The sequence below is a fragment of the Syngnathus leptorhynchus genome, chromosome 1, assembly GCF_054491065.1.
Source record: "Syngnathus leptorhynchus isolate UIUO chromosome 1, UIUO_Slep, whole genome shotgun sequence".
NCBI lineage: Eukaryota > Metazoa > Chordata > Actinopteri > Syngnathiformes > Syngnathidae > Syngnathus > Syngnathus leptorhynchus.
The window spans coordinates 11,445,294-11,471,131 of NC_141195.1; the positions used below are offsets into that span (position 1 = coordinate 11,445,294).

General features: G+C 41.4%; 2 protein-coding genes across 2 annotated transcripts; one reads left to right on the forward strand and one right to left on the reverse strand.

Annotated features, from left to right (window-relative positions):
* Window positions 1–745: 745 nt before the first annotated feature.
* Window positions 746–11,497, reverse strand: klhl17 (kelch-like family member 17). Its single transcript, XM_085907413.1, has 12 exons — window positions 10,641–11,497; window positions 9,441–9,705; window positions 7,702–7,823; window positions 7,401–7,622; window positions 5,542–5,658; window positions 5,253–5,466; window positions 5,014–5,158; window positions 4,442–4,609; window positions 4,289–4,377; window positions 4,117–4,190; window positions 3,836–4,017; window positions 746–2,858 (listed from the first exon to the last, which is right to left on the reverse strand). The coding sequence occupies exons 2-12, from the start codon at window positions 9,652–9,654 to the stop codon at window positions 2,630–2,632; spliced, it is 1,776 nt and encodes a 591-aa protein (XP_085763539.1). The 5' UTR covers window positions 9,655–9,705; window positions 10,641–11,497; the 3' UTR covers window positions 746–2,629.
* Window positions 11,120–25,246, forward strand: noc2l (NOC2-like nucleolar associated transcriptional repressor). The gene is made up of 18 exons (XM_085907402.1): window positions 11,120–11,591; window positions 11,883–12,014; window positions 12,091–12,280; window positions 12,360–12,591; window positions 13,729–13,819; window positions 13,924–14,002; window positions 14,130–14,240; window positions 14,365–14,478; window positions 14,562–14,750; window positions 15,262–15,401; window positions 15,526–15,637; window positions 17,605–17,718; window positions 18,392–18,493; window positions 19,067–19,210; window positions 20,952–21,065; window positions 21,239–21,377; window positions 23,426–23,515; window positions 24,977–25,246. The coding sequence occupies exons 1-18, from the start codon at window positions 11,578–11,580 to the stop codon at window positions 25,111–25,113; spliced, it is 2,244 nt and encodes a 747-aa protein (XP_085763528.1). The 5' UTR covers window positions 11,120–11,577; the 3' UTR covers window positions 25,114–25,246.
* Window positions 25,247–25,838: the final 592 nt, after the last annotated feature.

Genomic DNA, 25,838 nt, shown 5'->3' on the forward strand with positions numbered 1-25,838 from the left:
ACAATGGAATGGTTCACAAATAGACCTATCCAGGTGTTAGAATGGCCAAGTCAATGTCCAGACCTGAATCCAATCGAGAATCTGTGGAAAGAGCTGAAACTGCTGTTCACAAACGCTCTTCATCCAACCTCACTGAGCTCCAGCTGTTTTGCAAGGAAGAATGGGCAAAAATTCCAGTCTCTCGATGTGTAAAACTGATGGAGACATAACCCAAGCGACTAGCAGCTGTAATTGCAGCAAAAGGTGGCACTACATAGTTATTAGCGCAAGGGGGCCGAATAATATTGCACGCCCCACTTTTCAGTTTTTTATTTTAAATTATCCCAAATATTTTGTTCCACTTCACGATTGTGTCCCACTTGTTGTTGATTCTTGACAAAAAAAGTAAACTTTTATATCTTTATGTTCGAAGCCTAAAATGTCGCGAAATGTTGAAAAGTTCAAGGGGGCCGAATACTTTCGCAAGGCACTGTAAATATCTCTTTGACAGTGACATCAGAATCTACTTTCTACAAGCAGAATGTCACACTTAGTTTTTGCAATGGATATATATTGTGCGAGTGGTCGTAGTGTTTGTGACGGGCCGGAGTGTGTCGTCACTATCATCAAAACCTATTGCGTGGGTTGCCCATGTTTTTGTTTACGGCTGATTAACCTTAATAGAGTTAAAATGGTGTGTGCAGAGGAACCACAGGTGTAGTGGCCATTTGACGTGTGGTTTCAGAAAGGGTAAAGTGAGAGTGCTCAGCTGTCTGAATAGCTCACAGTGAAAGGAAAGCATATTGGGACACTACCAAGCAATGCTGTTGCAAATTCACCTAGCAACACAAGTTACCCTAGCGCACATTTGGAACATCTTTATTTCATTGCTGGATTGCTCCATTTGCAATAGTGCAAAATTCAATGTTGTAAAGTTCAAATAAATAAATATTCACCATAAACAAGCAAAGCACAAACTTAAAAAAATGCTACAGTCACATTCACATTGAACAACATGGATTCATTGAGCTTTCTTCCTATTTACAATATATTTTGATCTACATGCCATACGTGGTCCTTGGCTCTTCCCTGATGGATTAGATCTAATAGCATCTCCATTAGAGGAGGGCAGGTTGATTCTACTGGGTCCTCTCTGGCAAACAGTGGAAAGTGAAAAATGAGGTAGAAACTGAAAACCTTAAATTCCATCCGGATGATATAAGTTCCAAACTGGCAATAAAAAAGCTCTACACAGAAATGTAAGGGTTCAATTTCAATACTTATTCTTGTTTAGTACCAATAAGTAATAGAAGTAGGATCGATTCTACCAAGACGGACCATAAATTACATGACGGAAAATACGAAGAGAGTAGAATGACCACCATATATTAGTTGCTTTATACTTGAGTGCAGCAATTAATTTTTGCATGAATTATGAAGACGTCCTTTATGTGCCCTTGTGGTATTTGAATCTCATCATACAAATTAAAGTGGAGAAACTCTTGGACACTAGACATGGGCCTCATAACCAATTTAATTACTTGAATGCACTTGTTTGCTTTAACTCAAAAAGCCACAGGTGAGTAGTAGTAGTCTTTAGAAGTTTGATTTCAATTACGGAAAAGTGCGTTTCATCAAATCGATGACAACTTCTCTGAGTATCATTCTGTGCAATGTGACGCGAACAAACAGGGCGATACCTTTGAAAAAAAAAAACTACATTATTGCTAACTTTAGTCATTCTCTATTACAGGAAGTAATCAAGTGCCCATCTCTAATGGAAACAAATGGAATTCTGCATAACAACTATCTCAGATACACTCCAAACGCAACCACACTACCCCTCTTGCACATCACGAAGTCCACTGACAGTATATATTTCACGTATAAATAAATTAAAACACTTTTAAATAGGCATCTCATATATTTCTTTCTCAATAGCTTAGTTAAACATATTAATATTTAAATAGGCATCTCTTTTTTTCCTTCTCTTAACATCTTACAGTCAAACATATTAATATTTACACATCTTTATAAATACTTTCTCACGTTTCCACCTCATTTAGCCAAGAGGCCTTGGCTGGTACTATGTTGCGTCCATGCTGTCTCACAGCGTTGAGTTGGAGGGTGATGGGGAATACCGTTGCGTGTTACTGCCACCTAGCGTGACATTAGCAGCACTACCTCATTTTAGCCTCCCTGTTTGGGAGTCGATGCCAGCACGCAGCTTGTTCTCACCAACCAATGAGCTACTTTCTAATTTCATTCAGTCCCTCCTGCGAGACCGTACATACTACATTTTGGGGTGGGGGCAATTCAAGTGAGATTTGAGCAAAGGTTGGTCATCCTTCATTACGACTATATCTACTCTTGAGGAGAGAGAACTTAGATATGAATAGGGCAGCCTAGCTGCACAGAGGTGCAAAATATTCAATTTCATCATACAAAATAGACCTCTGGGATGGCAGTAGCTCAGTTAAATCTAATTCATACAACATTTTTGATGGCCAATCTGTACCAAAAGTGCCAATATTAACGACCAGGAGCCTCATTCACATCTTACTCCTCAAAAAGAACAGTTACGTCTCTTCCCAGAGCCGGTCTGGGGCGTAGCGGCGGAGGCTGAGGTCAGCCAAGAGATGACCCCGTGTCAAAGGCTAGTGGAGGACACAGACAGGGTGGGCGAGGATGGCGGCGGGAAGTTGAGCAGCTCCAGCACAGCCACGCCCACACTGCTGCGGCGTGTGAACATACAGGAGGCCGCCACCCACTTGTTGCTGCGCGGGTTGTACTTCTCAATAGAGTTGAGACTGGAGCTGCCATCGTTTCCTCCCACGGCGTAAAGCCAACCATCCATGGCCACTAAGTCATGAGTGCTCCTGTGACGGTCAAACAAAATGAACCAAAAGGTAAACCCAGATGATTTGCAGGCGATAGGGATGAAGTCTTGCCTCAGACAGTGAAAATCCATGATCAACCGATGTCCCAAAATGTTCATATTTGTCTGTATTAATAGTTTAAACTATAAATATACCACAGACTGTGATCCCAAAACACTTTAAGATCATTTAAAACCCAACTTAGTACTCAAATTACACTTATAAAATTACTCCTCCCTGACACACAAAGCTTGTCTTTCAGTCATGATGTATCACTTCAATACATTTCCTTGACACAAATGTTTATTCTTAAACACCACTAATAGAAATGCTCTTCTAATACAGAGTTGATATGGCCGTTGGTCATTTACATGTTAAGCAGAGTTGTCGGGAGTGTTGTCGTCACAATTTGAACCTAACTTAAGAAACTAACTCGTAATTGTTTACTTTGTTCATTATTTTAAAATCAAGTTATCAGTGTAGTAACTAAGTTACTTTTTCAAGACAACACTGATGTTGGGTAGACAAAGGAAAACACACCCTGCGAATGTCACACAAAACCTGAAAAAACTGGTGATGTTTTTTTTTTTCTTGACACTGGTACATGTTTGGGGCAAGAGACAGATTAGAGTTCAGCACAGGGTGACATTACTTAAACTGTAAATTGAGCCTCCCAGCAACTGGATAATAAAAGCACCGCACACCATGGTTTATTCATGGCGCTACACTTGCTGCCACCACATTCTGACTCACACAAAGGCAAGTGAGTGTCTGAGCGTGTGTGTACGTTGTGTGTCTAGGCCTTTAAGGTGACACATTCACGAATCTAAGATGGCTACTATACCTTAAAACCCCGGTGCTGATCTTCTGCAACTGTGGGGATCAGCCCCCCATAGAACAAATGCGGAACAATCCTAAAGGTTCAGAGCTTTAAGTGAAAAGGGAAAATACTTGACTATGTCGTAAAACGGACAAACCTGCGGATGTTCATGGCAGACACTCCCTCCCACGTGTTGGTCTTGGGGTTGAACCTTTCCACGGAGTTGAGGCAGCTGGTTCCGTCATTGCCTCCTGCCACATACAACATGCCGTCCAGGACGGCCACGCCGGCGCTGCTGCGTCGACTCAGCATATTGGCAATGGGTGTCCACGTGTTGCTCTTTTCATCCAATCCAACAATTAAGAAACAGCAATTACTAAATGTTCATCTCATAAAGCAACGTTTTACCGTGGTCATGGCAAAAAGCATTAAATGTACCTGAGGGTCGTACTTCTCTACTGTTGCTAGATGTGAGGAACTGTCGTAACCACCCACTGCATATAAGTTTCCATCTGGAGGGGGAAAGAAAGGGAAAAACAATCAAAAGACAGACTCACGCAGTTGAGCAGTAACCCATCTTGAGGTCATTCCCAGCAACACGAGTTGCTACCTAGAGTTGCGACTCGAACATATCGCCTGCGTGTGCTCATGGCAGCAATTGAGGTCCAAGTGCTGGTCAGAGGGTCAAAACGCTCTGCACTGTAAAAAGACAAACATAAATGAATATATCTCAAAAACAAATGCTCTGTACCACTGTGCATACCTGTTGAGACAGGAAGCTCCATCATAACCCCCAGCCGCATACAACAGTCCATGCAAGACGGCCACACCTAAACAGCTCCGTCGCGTCCCCATGGAAACCTCAGGCTGCCAGGAGTTACCGATGGGGTCATATGATTCCACAGTTGCCAGGTCCGAGGTCCCATCATACCTGAATGACACCAACAAGTAAACATAAGTCCCTTTTCGTGTTGCAGCGCAAGGATTTCCAAACTTTTCAAAATCAAAGGATGCAGGGGCCACTTTGACATTCTTCACCTTGAATTTATTCAACAAACTCATACCACCCACCCCATTATGCAATCACTGTATAAATTGTGTATATTGTGGTTACTTCAGAAAATGTCCATCTTACTTATATATTTACTTATTTTTCAGGATTTTTGGGTGGCTATAGCCTATTAAACCAAATGATCCATTGATATGAATGCCAAATGAAATTACTGATTGTCTTAATGTGCCCTGCTACCACAACTCTCGCCCAAAGTCAGTTGATGAATGGGTGTTTGAGTGATAAGAGGAGTGGCATCAGCAAAGATTATTGTCGTCACTGACCCGCCAACAGCATACAGTCTGTTCCCAATAGCTGCCACGCCCACCCGGGCCCGCCGAGTGGACATGGACGCCACCATGTGCCATCGGTCTGTCCTGGTATCGTATGCTTCGCAGTCTCCGTGAATGGCGAATAGGCTGCCCCCACCTGGGAAACAAGCGCACACACATACCCACAACATTCAAACTGGACCATTTTGGCCATTTTAAATTCACTTAACTGTCCCCAGTTTGTCACTGACCAACAGAGAAGAGCACGGGACTGGCGCCCTCGCAGCGGCGAGGTCGCGTCCTGCTGTTGCTGAGCACGCCTCTCTGCTCGGGCATCAGGTGATACTTGAGCGCTTCGATCAGCAGATCCTTGCACTCAGAGTGGTGACGCACCAGTAGCTCCGTGTCCACATTGCTCATCAGGAAGTCTCGCCTCAGCAGTGGCAGCCGCACGCACTTCATCAACTGACATTGTTTGGAGGAGTTGAGTTTTAAAAGCGTCGTCGTCAATCATCTTGGGTGAGACAAAATGAGGCCTACCCATGGAACATGTGGCCGGCGCCCATCTATGTCATGTTTCACCCAGCTCAACACAGCCCGGTAGACTTCCTCTTCAGATGGTACGTTCAGGTTGTCACTGGAAATCAGATCCAGAACCTGGGAGGACAATGCCAAATGTAAGGAAACATGAGATCAAACATAGCTTTATAACTCACCATATCCAAGACATATATATTGTAGTGTGATTGTTATTTCCACAATATAAAAGAGAACGTTTTTTTCCAGGTTTAATTTTGTTTTTTAATTAACTACAGTAACTATATACAGTACAGTGAGCTAAAAAATATATTTTGGGTGACAATAAACCCTTCCTTTCTTCTCTCCTGCTAGCCTTGTTTTCTAGCTTTATCCCAATGATACCTTTCGCTGCTCAACATACATAAATGCCACAATATCAATCCTGGTACTGAGGACATAACATACAGTGTTCACATGTAACGTGCATGTTGATTTAAGGCTTGCTAAGCCATACTAAAATACGTCTATCCAAGGCACATCTGCGGTACACAGAGTGTTGCAGTTTGAGTGGCTGGCTGGCACTGTTCCCACCATGAGATGAGGCTGAGTGGGTTTGTTGGGCCGGCCCAGAGCCGACAGCTGCTGTCTGCTCGGATGAGGGCAGCAGCCTACAGCGAACACTTATTCACTGTATTAGCCGGGCCTGGAGGAAGGCAAACTTAATGGGATATTTTACAATGATACATTTTATCCTTGCCGATTTCATGAGTCATACAGTGGTTGCTAGAGTTTGTCAGCGCTTCCACAGAAACAGCTTCAAGATCACTTTTTTTATCCTGCAAAAAGACCACCAATTGCCATTCTTTTATTGCTATGCATCCTCCTTAACAACCGGCAGACCAAAATAAAATTAGACTCAAGCATCGCACACACACAAGCTAAGGGTACTGGCTACACCATGGTATCTTAAATCCGATGAATGGCAGTTATGTGTGTTTGGAAAAACTACTATATTTTTAAAAATGTTCAATTTTGGGATCAATCTTATGTTTTATAGGAAAAAAAAAACAGACTTATAGTTAACATTTGCATTTTGTGAAAGAAAAGGTATAATGAGAAAATCTGGCCACCCCAAGTGACACTCGACAGATTCCATACATCCATCTCGATTTGCTGTCATTTGTGATAAACACACAGAATGGGCAAAGAAGAAAATACATATCTGTTCTTAATCCACCATGCTGCAGTTTAAACTCAATAATTCCCATGAATTTGAGTGACACTTCCATTGCTCTTTCAATGTCATGGGGGCTGTACTGAGAAAAACGATCACTTCTTACAGAGAAATCCAGTTCCAAAAAAAAAAGTTACATAAAATCACACCTTCTTTGGCTTTCAATTCTACCGAAATAGTTGCTTTTTCGGACCTCCATTTCAGGTGGACATGACATTATTAAAACCTTTAAAATCTTTAGAGTACACTAAAATTGTTTTAAACTCAGGTAATTACCAAACTATTTTATAGAAAGGAGATGCCAGTATATCTGTCATTACATTTCTGTATGACTCATGGCATTGTTATTAGCTTTCTTTGTTGACCCACTGAGAGAAAAAGCACACTCCTACTAACAGTGAGGTGAACTCAATAGAATCATTCTGTCGGCTAAATAGGAAATTTAGACCGGAACTTTAAAAGCTGGAAACCATCCTGCAGAGAGCAGCGGCTGATTAAGCAATAGCTCGGCTGACTTGACGTGCCAGATAAAATAGTCTATGGCAGCTCGGCGGGCGTATAAAACTAATAGGGACTGTGATAGATGAACTGAGCTGATAGATGACAGCCAATGCTCATTTGGATGCGTTACTGCACCCGCACACACCTGTTTCAACGGCAGCAGCATGAACTCCTCTGTCTTGGACACCTCCACAAAGTGCTGCAGGACGTACTTGTGCGCTGACTTGAGAAGGTCGCTGCAGGAGTGCGTGTCAGCAAAGCCTCGGATACCCAGACAGTTGGAGGGGTCCAGCTGGCTGAGGAGGAACTTGCAGCAGGCGTCTCGCACCCCATTGAGTTGCAGCAGGCTAGCAGCCGGAAGCAATGTCTAGGAAAGTATCGCGGGTGGAAGTACCATGGTTACATTCAATGCAGAGGGATGATGTATGATCTAATCTGTAGCTTACCTGAACGTTACCCTCCCCGACCACGATCTCGGCTGTGTAGGTGTACTGAATGAGCTGCTCCAACGCCTGGGGATCGATGTCATGTAGCGTCACGTGGGTCTGACGACTCTCTGACATCTCATCTATATTAGAGTACACAATATGAGTAGTTAACAACCATCCATTTTTTTGTCAAAGTCAAAGTCCGCTTTATTGTCAATTCCTTCACATGCCAGGCACACAAAGAGATCGAAATTACGTTTTCCCACCGTACCATTTATTCTGTGCGGGTCACAGGAAAGCTGGAGCCAAGTTGGCCAAGTTGGCTTGTTTCTCATTAGAATATTGTGAAATATACTAACAATTCTAACCCAATGAGAAATGTTTGTTATCACTGCTGTATATTTTTTCTTTAGACGCATTTCACCACACAAACAACTCACACACAGGTATAGGCAGAATAGTGGGACAATTGAAAAAGGTGACTTGGGTCAATTTGGAGGTGCTCAGCTCATTTGAGGACCACTCTTCCAAATGAGTAATTTCATCAAAAAGTATTGGTTATAATTGTTTATTTTTTTCATTTTTTTTTACTATTATGTCACCTTTTGCAGAAAGCTGTCAGCAAAGTTAAAACAAAAACTAACCAAATAAGTAAACTAGAACTAAAATTGAAAAATAATTTTCATTGACAAATAAACTTTTAAAAAGTGCTTTTAGAAACCCATTTTAAATTGATAAAACATGTTACGATAAAACCAATAAAAAACATTATAGGAAAAATGTCCTTCATTTTTGCCTTTGTCAATTAATTTCACAAAGGGCAGGGACAGCACAAGGATTTTTTTTTTTTTTGTCTTCAGGGGCTAAAGGGAAGATTAGACCAATGAATTGGTGGTCTGAAACAAATTATATAGAACAAATTAATATATTTTGAAACATCCAAAAAAATGCTGGCGGGGCTTCGCTGGAGCTACACCGATTTCTGACGGGGTTATAGTTCACGCTACCCATGGCGTACAGCTTTTGAGGCTCATTTTAAATGAATTTGTAACCAAAATACTATATAGCCATACAGAAGAAGGAAGGTTGAACAGTTTAGGAATGGTAGTTTATTAAACAAAACTTTGTGACTTTTTTAATTGTTATTTTGCACGTGATTGATATTGAACTCCATTATATAAAAAAGTAAAACTAACACTAAAACATAAAAATACTAAGAAAACAAACTAAAACAAATAAATTATCATACAATTGAAACTCAATAAAAACAAAGAACCACACACCTAAAAAATAAATGAAGTCAATAAATGAACAAAAGTCAAAACAATAAAAAACGACAAAAAAATCCATAACTATGATAATCCTGGCCGCCATCCAAACGTTTCAAACAACAGCTCCACTAGCATAATAAGGCAAAAAGCTAAATAGACTAAAAAAAAAAAAAAGGGCTAATTAGCTTGGTGGCTGGAAGTCTGAAGGCGGTTTACAAGCACAATGGTCTTGCATGGAGAGGAAATGTGAGACACACAGCGACACTGACCACTTGTGCCCCAGACAGGAAGAGGTAGGGAAACAATGATGCTGGAAAAGCATAAGGTGCAATACACTCATGTTGTTTTTGACATTAAACTCCAGATCTTAAAATATCCCAAGGCACACTGAAAAGTCTGTTACAATGACCTGAAGGGGATTGAAAGCACAAAGAAAAAGCGGTGTAGGCTGCTTTTGGGAGATGACGTGCGCTGTGCTGAACTTACTGGTAAACATGGCGTGGAAGTAAGGGCTGCAAGACGCCAGCACGACTTTGTGCGCCTTGATCTCTTTGTTGGAGACGTGGAGCACTATATCGCACAGCAGCCCACGCTGACGCATCCTGTTCATGGAGACGAAGGAGTCGTGGTAATGGCGCTTGGAGTTGTGCGAGATGCTGTGGCCATCGCGGTTCAGCAGCTGCATGCCTCCTTCCATCATGGTGCCGGGTGTGGTGGTCGCCGGCTCGTGCCTGTGCCGCACTCTGGGCAACTGAAAGATTGATTGTCATTACCTACAAAACTACAGTATACAATATTCTTTGTCATCAGTCTTGTGCCTGAAAGAACTTAGTTCATCAGTAGGTGTTACGACAGGTGTCCAGAGCAATCACCCCTCTTTTTGTTACTGCTCTATTTCTCATGGTGACAGCTACGACAGGACGCCTGTCAGCACAAAGGAGATCCAAGAAACTGGATTATTTATTGCAGGCTGACTGGCCACTTGGCATCAACACTGATGAAACCCCAAAGCAACAAAATCTTAAATCTGTAATGCAGTATACAGTATGTACATTATTACTTCACTTATAACTTGACAAGAGAACACACATACATTAAATAACTAACAACTTGAGATAATTAAACTAACACCACGATTCATTCGGTACATCTGGAAAGCTATGATTTCTTTGCAAAGTGAATCATTTGATTGACACAATCAGATTCACCATTATTATGATTATTGTTGTGATTGACGGCAACATGCGCATCATATTGAGGCAGCTTCTAATATTTCGAAGCCTCCGATGTGTTTGTGTTCTACGTCCAGAGCGCATATTATTTTTGTCTAAAAAGTAGATTTGGGTTCTTCTGTTTTCCCCCAAAATACGACACTGTGTGCTATCATACCACAGTTGTCTGGCATTTAGGTTTACCTTGTTAAATTTCATGAGCATGATAACGCCGCACATCACACACTAATCACGCTCTACTGATGGGCACAATCTCGTTTATTTATTCTTATTTAGTTTGTCTCCGAAGCTTTAGCTGACATCCGCAAAGCTGTCAGCTTTGCCTTAATGCTGGCAATGCTCCTGTACTACAACACATCTATGATTCCATGAATGCACAATTTTTACAACCTGATCCCTTATTATCCATAGAGAACATAAGCAGCAAGAGATAAAAAAAAAAAATTCTCTTTACCGGTAGCTTTGTTGCGGTTATATTTGCAATTCGTGTCTCTCCCGAATTGATGTAAGATGTGCCTGCAGCTGTCGCAGTCAAGATGGTTTGGAAAACGGCTCCAGCGAAGCTATTTGTCCATATTCGTCTCAAGCATAGGACACATTAAAGAAGAAGAAAAAAGGCAGGTTTATGTCTTGTATACGATTGACGTCAGTGCATGCACACACAAAATGTATGGACACTGACACGGGTCTGTTAAGGTAGAACAGAGACAGTTCCCGTTTGCGCGTAAATACGGCTCAAGGAGGCGAACAAAGATTTGCGTGGAAGATTTGAATAAAATTGCGGCCAACGTAAGATATTTTTGCATCAAAAACACATGTAGACAAACAATCCACGGTGTATGTTAAACTTGAGTTCCAAGACCGGAATATAAGCAATAGGTACATACGACCTTAAGAAGTTCGCCTCTGACTGAGTACGGAAGTAAATTAAAAACATACGATTGCGCTTGCGCGATAAGTGGGGGCTCGTTTTAAGTGTCGAGATTGGTTGGTCGAGTCCCAATTTTGTTGAGATGACAATCAAAATATAGACATTGTACAAGTTGGTGTATGGGAAATTACTTGTAAACAAGGAATACAACCGTTCTGATGGCAGTCTCGTGAATTAAATTTAAAAGCTCGAATGCAGCGTCACAACACAATTCGACAGCTGTTGAGGTTGTGCTCGCCAAATGATATATTTTGAAATGAACATATTTCACTACTAATACGTGCAGTTTGGGGAGGGGGCTTCAACCACTGCATATATTTGCAGTAAAGACATGCATATTTTATAAGATAAACAAAATTCATTGAGCCAGCATCCGCGGTTGTCCGTGGAACACAAAACCAACACTACCCGGAGCATTGTGGGTAATCGAGCCTTGGCGTTGTCACATGTTGAATCCAGCATGGCAGAGAAACGGTGTGTTCTCTTTCATAATAGTTTTTTTTTTGTTTGTCTTGTACATCTTTGACACTCTTCACTCGATCGCAATAGCACCTGATTTTATGGTTTGGTAATGTTTAACAGCGAAAGTGAATTTGTTTAAGGTGATTGGTGTGAGAGGTGGTCTGTAATGTGCTAGTTTGAGGGAGTCCTTGCTAGCTGTTGCTAACAACAAACCATAGCGCATGCTACCTGCACTGCATATGAAATCTGCTGAAAGAGTTTCTTTTCGATGTCGATACTTGAAACTATTTTTATTTGTCGTAGAAAACTAGAGGACCTCACTTTGGATGAGTTCTTGCGGACCGGCTTGGATTCAGATGATGAGGAGGAGCCTGAAGATGAAACCCCCAAACAAAATGGACAGAAGATAGAGGACAAAAAGAAAGAGAACAATAAGTAATTATCATGTTTGTTGTTTCAAATACCCAAATTCAAATCTTGCAAGATAAACAATGCGTATTTTCGTTTTTAGGGGTGAAGTGAAGCAGGGTAAAGCGTCTCAACACAAGGAACAGCTGTCCAGATTAAAAAATAAAGATCCAGAGTTTTACCAATTTCTGCAGGAAAATGACAAAACCCTCCTAAATTTTGATGACACCGATAGCTCAGAGGATGAGGACGAGGATGAGGACCAGTACCACAGATTGCCATCCATGCTTGAGGTGGGACCAACATCATTATTTATATTACACATTTATTTGTAAACTATTCTCCAACAACTAAATCATCCTTAACATATAGGAGGCCAGTGATGAGGAGGCGCAAGAGACTCAGCAAGGTTCTAATAAATCCAAGAAGACAGACAATACCATTAAAGTAACTGAAAAAATGATCCGGGAATGGAAAGCTTCTATAAAAAAGGAACCTACACCTCGCCTCATCAGAACGATCACCCAAGCCTTCAAGGCTGCTGTTGCTACGACTAAGGGTGAAGGAACTATTCAGTGCAAATACACGGTGGATGACAGTTCAGGTAAGATCACCGAATCTTTCTGCTCTTTCTCATATTGTAATATTATCAGCACTGTAATTCTAGTTTCTAGAACTAATCTATCTTGTGATTTGTATCCCCTCTAACTTCATGGAAAACGATTCTCAATGAAAGTATTCTTCAGAAGATTACTCAAGACATGGTAGTCACAATACCAAAATTTGAGTACCATACCATACAATACTGCATAAAGTACCTCATTTCTGGTACCGAACCGGGACCTCCACAAAAAAAAAAAATCTGCAGAAATTGCAAAACTAAAACTGACCAAATAACTTGATTTTTAGCATCAGTTCAAAATATTAGGATCTACTTTACATGAACATAACATTTTAAACATAAAAATGTATTAACGTGAGCATACATTACCATTGTGAAACACTGTTGAACACAAAAATAATGCCTGGGTTTTGTGTTCATATAAATGCCCTGAATACATGTATGTACATGTATGTACATGAATGCGGTGTCTGCTTCAGCTTTTACATTGCGTGCCATATTCTTGACCTGTGCTTTGACGTCATCCAGTGTTAATATTGACAAACATTTTCACTGTTACTGTCAAGCAAATATGTTAATTTAATTGCCAATGAGCCAGGAGCTAATGTTGCATAGAGTATCTTGTCCATGCATTTGTCGTCTGTTCCCAATGAGTCGAATGCCCTGTCCAATTCTACAATTTGGGGACAAAATAATTCGCAGCTTCGCTTTTAATGGTGAATGTGGTGCTTTCAAGAACTGCCAACAAAAGAGGACAGCTCAAACCAATGAAAAAAATAAATAAAACCAACACCAACTACAATGGTCCGCCAGATGGCGCCAAAGTTTAAGGTTACTATTGGAAAAAGACTAGCCAAGCATTCCTAATCAAATATACGTATATAGCCCATTTCACAACAACTGTGGCTGTAACAAAGCACTCAATATCTAAAATAACGGTACAATCGGAAAACGTTCACCCCACCCCCCACCCCCCCCCCACCCCCAAATAAAAAGACAAAACATGTGAATATGTGAGTTTGTGAATGCTGAACAGTATATTTGTGGGAGTTCACTGCCTTTGATATGCTTTTATTGGTGTAACAGTAGCAACAACACGTTCCCCATCTCTCTCTGCAGTGTTTAACTCGCTGGTCCTCTTCTGCATCCGAGACATTCATGGCGCCTTTCAGCAGATGCTTAACTTAAAGGCAGATACAGACACAAAACAGTATGCCAGACGTCTCATATCAGTCATATCCTACCAATGTCTGTGTACTTAAGTGTCAATAGAAATAAATCGTTAACTTTCACTTCTGTTGCTTTTGTTGTTAGGCTGGTGCTACCACAAACTAGTAAAAAATGGCAGAAGAATCAATTAGACATCAAGATGTATCTCAGCGGCGTCATTCAGGTTTGTTTGCCAGCATTATTGTGTCCTGTCGTTTGCAGAGAATCAACTTCTTTTGTGGCATTTATTTAAGTTTCTAACTTTACTAAAGCACTTGTGTGTTGTTTTCATTGATGCTCTTTTTCCACAGTTGTTATCCTGTCTAACTGAGGCCACAGTCACCAGCGCTGTCCTGCGACACATCAATCAGCTCGTACCTTATTTTCTTTGTCTTTCCAAACAGTGTCGGTATCTGGTTAAGGTAGGTTTGATGCAAGATGGAAGTAACATTGCAATAGTTTGTTAATCTCCATAAGGAAATGAACAATGTGTCATGTCATAATGGCAATGTTTTTGTTCATTCGTGTCACGTCTGTCATTTTCAGCAATTGATAAAGCAATGGAGCACCGGAGAGGAGACAAGTCGGGTCCTTGCCTTTTTGGCCCTCAACAAAATCTGCAGACACAAGCAAGAACCTTATCTTGGCCCCATTCTGAAGGTGAGTAACAAAACAGATATGATGAGTCATTATTTCAACAAGGATTCTTCTTAAGAAATGAATGTAACTTTGTCTCTCCCCAGCAAATGTACATTTCTTATGTGCAAAACTGCAAGTTCACATCTCCCAATGCGCTGCCCATGATCAACTTTATGCAGCGCACGCTAACAGAGATGTATGCCCTGGACACGCAGGCAACCTACCAGCATGCCTTTATCTACATCCGACAACTCGCCATTCACCTTAGGAATGCCATGACCTTGAAGAAAAAGGTTGGTGATCATGTGAAAGGGGTCACGGCAAAGTATCCTACCAGACCAAAGAAATATTCGAAATGTTTTCAGAAATGAAAGGGGTTCCTATTTAAGCAGTACCTTTTGTTTTAGGCCACTCTGAGGTCACATTGGCTCCATCAAAACATTAGATTAGTTCCCTGCTCTTGGTTGGGTTGTCCTAAATGTTTTTATTAATAGCAATTTAGCCCTTCTGTAACCAGAAAAAAAATATAATTTAGAGAAAAGATTTGATTAAGGATAATTAATCTGGAGTTTTGATTTGGAATAAAAGACTCATTCAATGTTAAAGTGGATTGTTTTTGAGTGCTTATGTGGTATCTATGTATATAAGATTTAAGTCTGTGGAACCTCCTCAATGTGTGATTTTCACTCTTTGATGCATGTTTAAAAGATGCTCTTTACAATGGTGGCGTGGCATCAACTGGACTCCCAGGTGGTACCGTCAAGAGATGATACCTCTGAAAGTTTGCCTGTGTGTGTTCCTTAGGAAACCTACCAGTCAGTCTACAACTGGCAGTACATCCACTGTCTTTACCTGTGGTGTCGTGTCCTCGGCACCGTACACCCCAGTGATGTCCTCCAACCTCTCATCTATCCACTTTGCCAAGTCATCACTGGTACCATCAAGTAAGTACCTTTAGTTTATCGCACTTATTTCATCCAATGTTCCCCTTTGGATTTTTTTGCTCTGCTGTAAGTTATACCAACAGCAGGTGGCAACGTTGATCACTGTGTTGTATCCCATCAACAGGTTGGTGCCCACATCAAGATATTATCCTTTGAGGATGCATTGTTGCCGAGCCCTCACGCTGCTATCAAGCAGCACCAATACATTTGTTCCGGTTCTCCCTTTCCTCGTTGAGGTGAGACTCCTTTCTACTGTCGTGCCTCATTTGTCCCCTTCAAACATGTTTGTGTGGCCAAAGTTGCCTGCATAATATATTGTATATATGTATTCTTTTTGACACCTCAAAATAAGCTCCAAGTATATCACATTTTGGACTGTCGCTGATAAATGTATACAAGAGGAAGGCCCTTTTGGTGAGGTCAATTTCAGTGTTTTGTACAAAACTAGTCTGCACTAAAACACCCTCCAACGCTTCGCAGGTGTTCACCAACACGCGCACGTACATACTTTTTGAGTCACATATCGTTATTGTAAATTGAGACAACGTCAAGGTTGATTTGCCAGAATGTTTTGTCGACTGTATGTAAAGTTTCCATCCTCAAGAGGAGTGTGTTTGCTAAAGTTTTGTTGCCTTACAAATAGAACGTCACCAACTGATAACTTCTTCACACGGCCTATACCTTGTTTGAGAGAAGGAAGGATTTTTTGGGCTCCCAACAACGACTAGCTTCCCCCTATAGGAGTAGTCATTGTGTGGTTTTGTGCTTTGGCTTTGTAGCAGTTTGACAGAAGCGATAAAGTCATGGTTGTAGTTCACACTCTGGTCTGAACATGCTGTGCAGACCACATCCTGTCTGACTATGCCCCCCCCCCCTCCCCATCTTTCACGCACAGGCCATGCCCCATTTAGCTAATTCACCCTCCCACCCCCTACCCTCCATCTTCAACATCAAAACTATTTGTGATGCACATTTTTTTCCTCTGCTGTTTCTCTTGTTAAAGGTAAACTGAGGTGCGCTGCTACTGATTTAATTAGCGCAACAGTGGCATAAGCCCCCCCCCACACACACACGCACACACCCATCTCTGCTGTGTCTGTGCATTCTTGCTTCTCCACAGGGGGGTGTACAAGTTGGGGCTTTTGCATTACCAGTGTGTGCGTGCTGGCCTGTGTGTGTGCGCACGTGCGTGCCTGCATCAGGGTTGGTCCATGCTGTCCCACTTCCCCCTGGTTCCCTCGTCAGACCGCCACCACATCCTCTGTTTATAGAGACAGCAGCGGCCAGCGACGCCGCTCTGCTTCGCACATACTGAGCGCATTAACGACCACACAGGCGCACAGAACCGCACAATGATAAGCGGGTGTCAGAAATAGCTTCAAACACGTACAGAGCAGATTTTCACTATTGCGCCATGAGCCAAAAGCTAAAGCATGTGGACCAATAGTCAACACGCTGCCTGGAATGTTCTTTCACATCCTAAGAAATGTGCCGCATAACCAGTGCATAAAGTGACAAAATGTTAGGCTGCATTTCACTCTGTTATATATTGCCAGTCGTTAACACATTACAGCGAATGACTATTTTATGGTCTACTATTTGTTTTTTAACTTTATTCTGTACCACTTACCCTTGTTAAGGTCACGGGTGTGCTGAAAGTTATCCCAGTTGACTTCCGGCTGGGTACACCCTGGCTTGGTCCGATCGCCAGTCAATCGTAGAATGCATAGAGACAAATCACACTTACATATGCACAAAAGGACAATTTTGTCTTCAGGTAACCCAAGATGAATATGGGGGAGCTCTTATACGTGCACAAAAGTTATGTAAAGTTCACATAGGAAAGTCAGTGCCCAGATTTGCATCCTTTACATCATAATTGCCACGTTCTGCTAACTACTCCATACTGCCTCATTTTAATTAATCAAAGGGGAATTAAATTTAGGATCATACTAAAGTCCAACCTGAAAATTCAATGCAGGTTTATTCTCAAAATATGACATCCCATCTGTTGTTAAAGTTTTGTATGATACAATTTTAATCTGTTAAAAATAATTACCTTATTTTTATAATCGTAAAAATTTATCGTCTAAATTATAACGCGAGTCCACCACTTTTAGTTTTGCAGGGTGTTTTAAAATCAGTGGAATTGTACAGTGCAGTATTTCTGGTTCGCAATTCATGTTAATGCTTTCCTTCACAGATCTTTCAGCAAGTGGACTTCAACAAGAAGCCAGCACGGATGAGTAAGAAGCCCATCAACTTTGCAGTCATCCTGAAGCTTAACAAAGTCAACCTGATGGAGAAAGCATACAAGGTATCAAAAGTGTCCTTGAAGGTCGCATGCAATAACAGTGTATCGTATTTAAGCTATTTGGGTTGCATCGAACATATTGTAAAGAAAAAAAAATTAGGATTGACTTGTCTTATAAAAAAAAAAAAGTGTAACTGAAAGATTTCAAATACAAATAATCACACATGCACTGTACAGTATACACTAGATTGTCACATTGGTGTAAATTGGAAGATGATCACAGTTGGACCTGTGCATCTGATCCTTGTTGCATTGAGGAAGAACAGCTAAGCTGATTCAGGCCTTGGCTAATGTTGTTTTCATGTCACACATCTGAAACTATGTGGCAAGTACGTGTGTGCTTGCGCACATAAGGGGATTGAGCACTTAAACCCTTCCAGACCTCTAAAACTGTCCCTAAATCACCACGCTCAATGTTGTGGCCAAGAGGATTGCAGCGCGGTCCTCTGGGATTATTCCCGCACGGTTTCTAATGGCCCTTTTTTCACACCCGACTGTCACCTGGCACACAAAGACAGAGCCTATTGTCGTTTACAAATGTAGATTGCATTTTTTGTAAATTGCGTTGTTTACAAAAAAAAAAAAGTAAATTAAATTAAATATTTAGCTTGTCATGATGTCAAGCTTAACTCTGTATGATTTAATTTTTTTATTTTCTATTTTTATCCTGTTGTAGGACGGACTGATCGACCAGCTTTATGATCTGATCCTGGAATATTTCCACACTCAGGCCAATTCCATAGGCTTCCCAGAGCTCGCTCTGCCCACTGTCCTTCAGGTAACATGGACTAACTGTTCCTATCATCACCAAGTGTCCATGTCCTCTGTGGTGCTGTTGCACTCTCTTCAAGTAAATATAGTGACGAACATGTTCAGAAATGTTTTTTTTTTTCTTTCCAATCAATGGTTACTAATTTGTTCACTTCAGTAGGATGTCTTTAATTGTTGACTTAGCTTTTTCTGTGCTGCTGTTTTGTGTCGACCACACTAACACAAAATGGGCAGGCACTTTTCGACCTCCTGTGAGTCAGGGTATTTCGCACGGTGGGAGGCAGGTGTTGAGTTTAACACGCACACGTAGAAACTGTTCAGAGAGTAACTACACTTAATTGTGCGCTAACCCGCTCGTTTGTGGAGAATGGGATTCATGAAAAAAATAAAAAGATCAGTCTTAATGAATACGCCTTGATAATATTTCCATTGCTAGTGGACAGGTTTTTTTTTTAATGTGAACTAATAAACATTCTCTGGTAATGTCTATAATTTAAAATGTTCCCAAATTGATCCTCCAAACTGTGTCCAAGTGTGTTTTTCTCACCACCGCTCAACACTGACCTGCTTCCTCTTCCAGCTGAAAGCGTTCCTGAAAGAATGCAAAGTGGCCAATTACTGCAAGTCGGTGCGCCAGCTGCTTGAGAAGGTGCAAGAGAACAGCAACCACATCACAGCAAGACGACAAAACGCCAACTTCGGAGTGGCCGATGCGAGCGCTGTGGTGAGTTGAGAAAACCATAAGGTTGTTGTTGTTATGTGGAGTAACTCTTGTCTCACACCATTTGGCCTCAGCGTGCTGATGCTTCACGTCAGTCCTCTCAAGGAGTGGTCCCCAACCTTTTTTGAGCCACGAACCGGTTATGTCAGAAATATTTTTACGGACCGGCCTTTAAAGCCCGGGGGGTAAATATGATGAAGTAAAATTATACGGCTGGTATAAAAACAAATATAAACCACATTAATTCAGTGTCATGTATGGCCAGGGATTGTTTAGCTTTTTGTCCCTTGCAGACTACTGTAGTGTTTTTGTAATTTATTTATTTATTTTTTTCTGTGGGGCCCGGTACCAAATGACCCACGGACCGGTACTGGTTCGCGGCCCGGTGGTTGGGGACCTCTGCTCTCAAGGATACAAGTTTATGCAATTTGTGTGAGCGAAATGAGCCTACTAGTTTTGTATGATATCTATCTGATGCATGATACATAATGGGATTAAGGGTGCAAACACTTCAGTGTGCTAAATGAGTAGACAGCTTGGCTCCTGCAGCGGTTTCAACGCCGCCGCCACTGCTGTCTCAGTGGATGCTGTCACCATGGCGTCCTGATCCTGGCAGAAGAGCAGCAGTGGAGGTGTCCCTGCAGGCAGAGGAAAGGGGACGTCACCCTGCTGTCGCTGCGCAAAAGGCCACGGCCCCCTTCTGGCCAGCAGCTCCCTCTGCTACCATGCGCCTTTTGCAAGGCTCAGAGCCAACACAATTAAGGATTTAAGGCTGATGTCTGTATTCCATTTTTTATTTGTTACCAACAAGGCTAAATGCACAACTTGTTTTGTCGACAGCCACTACAATCACCATTAATTCAGTTTAAAATACTTAACTACTGTAATACTCCTACAGGATTACTAATGTTCACTGCAATACTTATCATTGATCAAAAACAAAGGATCTGCATGTTTGAGTTGTCTTTCTCTTCCTTTTTCATGAAAGGGCAGTTAAAATAAGAGAAGTTTGGAGTCAGAGTGAATCAGCAGACTTAGTTTTGTAGCAGAATGGACTTCAGTGGTGTCCACGTACTTTTGTCTGACATAAGCGATATTTGGAGATGATCACCAGCAGCCATCTGGATGACTAAGCAGGAGTGCTTGTTTGTTTGTTTGTTTGTTTGTTTGTTTGTTTGTTTGTTTGTTTGTTTGTCTGTCTGTCTGTCTGTTTGTCTGTTTGTTTGTTAAGCAACAAATATATCTAGTATTTTTTTCCGCTTTCTACTTTCTGTTTTTGTTATTTGCCCTTCCTTCGGCAGAACTCTCAGACTAGATGTTTATCACAATGAACGTATAGTATAGTTGTGTTGCAAAAGAAGTAGAATGTATTTTTTCTGTCTTAAGATAGCTGCCAACTTCCCAGGAGTTTTTATTTTGCTATTTTAATGTACATTAGAGCTTGTTTTAAGCTTGAGTGCCGCCTTGTACGCCATTGGAATTTGGGGAGTTTGTCTAGTTTTTAACAGATTAATACATTTAAGTTAAATAATATAGGACTTGCGATGGTGGCAGTTTGGGTTTCGGAAGAGATTCCTTATATAGAGGATCTTGGTGGGACATTTGGTTTGAAAAGTTGATCACCACTTAATCAAAGTTAGATAAGTGTCTAGTCAAATGTTGATGTTTCCCCCTGTCTCTGTTGACATTTTCTACAGCATCAAAGTTAATGTAGAGGATCTCTTTTGATCATTTCTCTCCTTAGGTGGCATGGGAGAATGAGATTAAGAAAGAGGGAACTCCTCTAAGCAAATATTACATCCACTGGAAGAAGTTAAGAGAGAAGGAAATTCTCTTGGAGATCTCAGGCAAAGAAAGGGTAAATATCCATTATAGTTCAATTTTTCTTCAACTTTCTCATAAATCAATCAAAGCTTTGAATTTGACTGGTAACATTGCCCAGTGTTGATCATACAAAGAAGGAAACCATTTTTTATTCATATAGTAAAATGTAAATCAATAAAGACTAACACTATTTTTCGTTTTGTTAAGATGGAAGATCTGAATTTGCCAGAGATTAAGCGTAAGAAGATTCAAGAGAGGAAAGCAGAGGACAGGAAGGAGTTTAAGGGTTTGTTTGAAAGCGACTCTGAGGATGAGGATGATGACGACACAGGGCTCAAAATCAAAGGTAAGGGGTTTCATTTACAAATACAGCGGCACCTTGAAAATTTAGATGTCAGTTTCACGCCTGAGCCCACATGCGCTGAGCTTTAATTGATTATCAAAATAATCAAATATTTTAAGAATTGAATAATTATTTAAAGCCATTGTTTAACTTACAATTTTCCAAAGCATCTGATTCCAGCCTCGCAACACGAAATGTTCTCTAAGGTCTGTAGTCCTTTGTGAAAGCAGACTGATTATCTTTTGTGCGTGATCAAAATAAGACTTTTGCCAACATCTGCCTTGATCTAGGAAAATAAAAAAGGAACCAGTAACAAAATCAATTTCAAAAAGCTTATCGAGTAAATCATTCCCTTTTGTCTGGTATTGCTGAATTGTCATCTTTTATCCATAAATAACAGATGGAAAAAAAACTTTTTTATAATACACTTAAATGCAATATAACAATTTAGCCAATCAATGCAGTAATCTATCAAATTAAGCATTCTAAAAATATTTGCTATTGACAATGCTAAATAATGATAAACTTATAAATTAATGGGTCGGTCATTGTCCCAGAACAGATTGTGTTCAACCTTAGAGGTTCTACAGTATGGTGAGGCACCAAGAGATGTATTATCCGTGTTGGCCTCTGAGGGGCGATGTTTTGCTACATTTTGATTCATAGAGAAAAAGCAAGAGGTTTGAAAAGATGATGCCGGCAGAAGTCGAGTTTTTACCGTGTAGTCCTTTTTTGTTATGATCCTTTGTTTTACTTCAGTGTTATGCATGTTAATCAACCTGTAAATGTTCACTTTAGATGAGAGTAGGGCCAAAAAACATGTTTTTGTTTCATTAGCTCCCTTTGTTGATTTGTACCTTGTCCTTTTAGTGTGGTTGTCCACAGACTATACATCAGAACACATCCACAAAAAGTGTGTGTGTGTGTGTGTGTGGGGGGGGGGGGGGGGTTCTTCTCCGGGGTCACAGAGGAAAGGAGGAGTAGGCGGCAGGGATTTTTTTTTCCCTTTAATGCATCTGGACTTGATTGTTGGGAGAGTCCCCGCAAACGCACGTGCAGCCGTCCCCCTCCGTACCTCCCACCCTCCCTTTGGTTGCTCTTTCCTCCGCCCAGTACAAACACAAACTGACCTCCGTCGACAGGAAGTACGGGCTCGGCTCCCTGCGGGAGTTCCTAATTCGAACCAGACCAGTGGAACAGCCAGAGGTGGCGGCTTCCTCTCTTGCTTTCATTGGCGCGCACACGCACAGATGACGGCACACGAATACAAACCTCGTTGTCCAGTCTTCAGAAGCCTCTTTGTTGAGGCGCGCAGCCTTGGAACTTGCAGGAGTGGCTGAGGATGTTGTGTGTAGAATGTGGGGTAGAAGTCCACCAGGTCATTTCAGGCAAACCTTAAAAGTAATAACAGTAGAAATGTGAGGAAATCAGAGTGAGTAAGACTAAGCCATTGAATTTAGACGGTGAGAGAAGTGCCTGATGTTTTTTTGTTATTATTATCTATGTTTGTGCCTGCATTTAAGGTGTGCATACGTGTGTGTGCGTGTAGCAGACAGGAGGAAACCGCTCTGTAGTGTGTGCGTGCGTCTACTCCCTCAGCCTCTCATCACACCTCAACTTCAAAGCCTGTGAAAACCCCGTTGTCCCTTTGGCTATTCCGCACGCACACACACAGAACCTCCATCATAAGTGTTGCTATGAAACCTGCCTGCAATCTCCATTTGCTATATTTAGGCCGTGAGCCGAAGTCGTCTGAAATTGCCAGTAGTAAACTGTCACGGGTGTTTGTGCGGTGCAGGCGGCGGCAGGCGACGGCGGTAATCGACTTTGGGTTCCATCTGTCGGAGGAGGGGGAAGCACACACACACACACACACACACACAGAGCACGCATGCACGCTTTGCAGCTGCCTCTGATGCTTGGCCCACATTGAGGTGTCTCCAAAGAACGTCAGCCATGTAGCAACGCAAACTTGGAGAAAGTCTACAGAGAGGGGAAAATGTGGTTTTATCTGCTTGTAATGTTCTCTGTCTTTCTCTTTTTTTGTCTAGATAAAAAGGGCAGCCATGGGTCAGATGATGATGATGATGACGACGATGAAGATCTTAAAGGACAGTCTGATAAGAGCGATGGAGACTCGGGTGGGTGTAAAATGATGTGCTCAGTTTACATATGTATTGATTTATTCTGATGCTTTTACCCTATTCTTTAAAAATTTACATAATTCAAGTGCAAGCTTGAGCATTGTATGGTGGAATTGTACTCAACTCAGTTCACAACAAACTGCAGTTTGGTAAATAGTTCTTATTTCTTTTAAAAAGAGGCTTCAAGCTATGTACGGCCGCTCCCAGTTGAGGTTTACTGTCAAATTAGACATAAAATGAGGAGAATTGCCTTAGAATCCTCCCGCTAGCTTAGTGCTGACACGCAATGGAAAACCCCATTGATGGGCTCACACTGAGCTTTGAATTTCGTGTTCTATGCTCCTTTATGCAACTATATTTGAACACAACGGAGGAGCAAGACGGAAACAGACAGTAGCACAACACACAAGCGTCACATGATTAAACCCAGTAAGCAGGTGAGCCGTGATGGTCCTTACCTGAACGCTGGCTGTCATCTTCAGCCTTGACAAAATGTATTTTCCTGCTTAGTTCATATTCCACAAATGCGATATTAACATACCACGTTTAGACCAACACTGGTGTATATTCTGGACTTCCTCATTAAAAAGCACCAAAGCGCGATGATTATTACCTCGAAGAGTAGGCGTCGGCCGGCTGTTCCTGTGTTGCCCTCTCCAAGCTCTGCTAGCTTTGCACTAATGATCCTTTTCTAGTTGAAAGCAACCCCAAAGCTTGAGCATCTTTTACATTTTTGAGTATTGATCCATGAAAGTCGGACAGACAATGTGTCAGCCACAACTGACACGTGCGCATCCCGCAATCATACATAACAAATATTGAGGAATGAGTGTTTCCATTCAAAATTCATATACATATATACATATATAAATTCAATACATGCAATAATATGCTGTATGAGTCATTCTATGGGTGCAACGGTTCGCTATACCTAGGATTTGTTTCAAGTTTTGTTTCAAGTGACTAAATATTTTTTTTTTTTTAGAACTCTTTTATTATTAACTTTTTTTACAACAACGTAGAAGTGTACATATTGTAAATATGTTTTTAGAACTCTTTTAGTATTATAAAAAAATTATAACAAAGTGTACAATACTTGTAAATGTTTTTAGAACTATTTTATAACAAGGTACAGATGTACTACAATTGTGTGGGCACTCCCTGCCGTCTGCCGTTCAGGCAACTTTTATTTTTGATTTTTTAAATTTTTGATTTATTTATTTTTTGGTGGAAAAAATCTGCAGTGTACTAAAGCCGCGATAAACGAACCGCGATATAGCAAGGGATTATTGTATGAACTATTATTTTTTTTGCTTGTAAAAAAAAAACCCATTGTATTTTCCCCACAGATTTATGAATGAACCCTCAATCCAGTCAATAGTACAGCAAAACAAAACTAGGCTGTCAAACTATTTTTGTGTTGTCATATCTAACGTGAAAGTCTGTACTATATTCTAGATGACGAAGAGGAGGATGAAGGAGATGAGGAGGTGTCAAAGGCCCCTCAGCCGCTGTCGTCCTCTGCTCTCATCAAGCTGGCCGAAGGAGATGAGGATTTGGTGGAGGACCTGAAGCTGTCTGATGACGATGACTGATCGTCTCATTCCGGAAACCGTTACGTTTTAACATGCAATAGATGTCTTTTGCTTTTGGAAGTTGAATTGACTTCTTTGTACAGTACAAACATTGCAATGTCTTTTTAAAGAGCATATAAACATTCATAAACAATCCTATGTGTCCACGTTTGCCTTTTTTTAGAAGTGTAACCCGTTTTTGAAACCCCAACCTTGCCTAACTTTAAACCCTTAGCTGAGATCCAGACTTGGTCTTGGAACCCAAACATTTGATGGTCCATTTGCCTTTTTTAAGTATGCAAATCTGCAGTGGTAGTACGCTTGCATGTCCGTGTTGCACACCACCCTTAGGCCAGCGCGTAGGGAGGGAGAAAGGGGGGGGGGGGGGTCATGCTGGGCAGGAGGCAGGCGTCGAGGCCCGAGGCAGCGGAGGCGTGCCGGCCTGGCAGGGTGACGTCTGATGCCGTGCCAAGAAGCCGGCCGGGCCCAGGTGGGAGAGCGGCAACACAGGCTGCTGTGTTTCTGTGCCAAGTTCTTGCTGGGACCGCTGTCTTCCTGCCTGTCTGCTCACCGCACGGCTTTCCTCGTCCAAACACCAAGCCTGGAAAAAAGGTTTGTCCTCAGTGTTATACCACAAACGTCATGCTTAGCTGTTTTTATTATGAAATAACTAATGCTGTGAAGAGTTTGTCTTCATTTGCAAACACCTTCGAAACTCTGAGAAATAAAATCGCATTTTTTGGGGG

What these genes read in the sequence shown, in the direction of transcription:
- klhl17 (XM_085907413.1), bottom strand. Translation starts at nt 9,654, where the DNA reads ATGATGGAAGGAGGCATGCAGCTGCTGAACCGCGATGGCCACAGCATC. An exon ending in CTTCCACGCCATGTTTACCA is followed by an intron (nt 7,824 to 9,440) that starts GTAAGTTCAGCA and finishes ACTCTAATATAG; the next exon opens with ATGAGATGTCAGAGAGTCGT. An exon ending in TGTTCGAGTCGCAACTCTAG is followed by an intron (nt 4,191 to 4,288) that starts GTAGCAACTCGT and finishes TTCCCCCTCCAG; the next exon opens with ATGGAAACTTATATGCAGTG.
- noc2l (XM_085907402.1), top strand. An exon ending in AAAAAGAAAGAGAACAATAA is followed by an intron (nt 12,015 to 12,090) that starts GTAATTATCATG and finishes TTTCGTTTTTAG; the next exon opens with GGGTGAAGTGAAGCAGGGTA. An exon ending in CCATGACCTTGAAGAAAAAG is followed by an intron (nt 14,751 to 15,261) that starts GTTGGTGATCAT and finishes TGTGTTCCTTAG; the next exon opens with GAAACCTACCAGTCAGTCTA.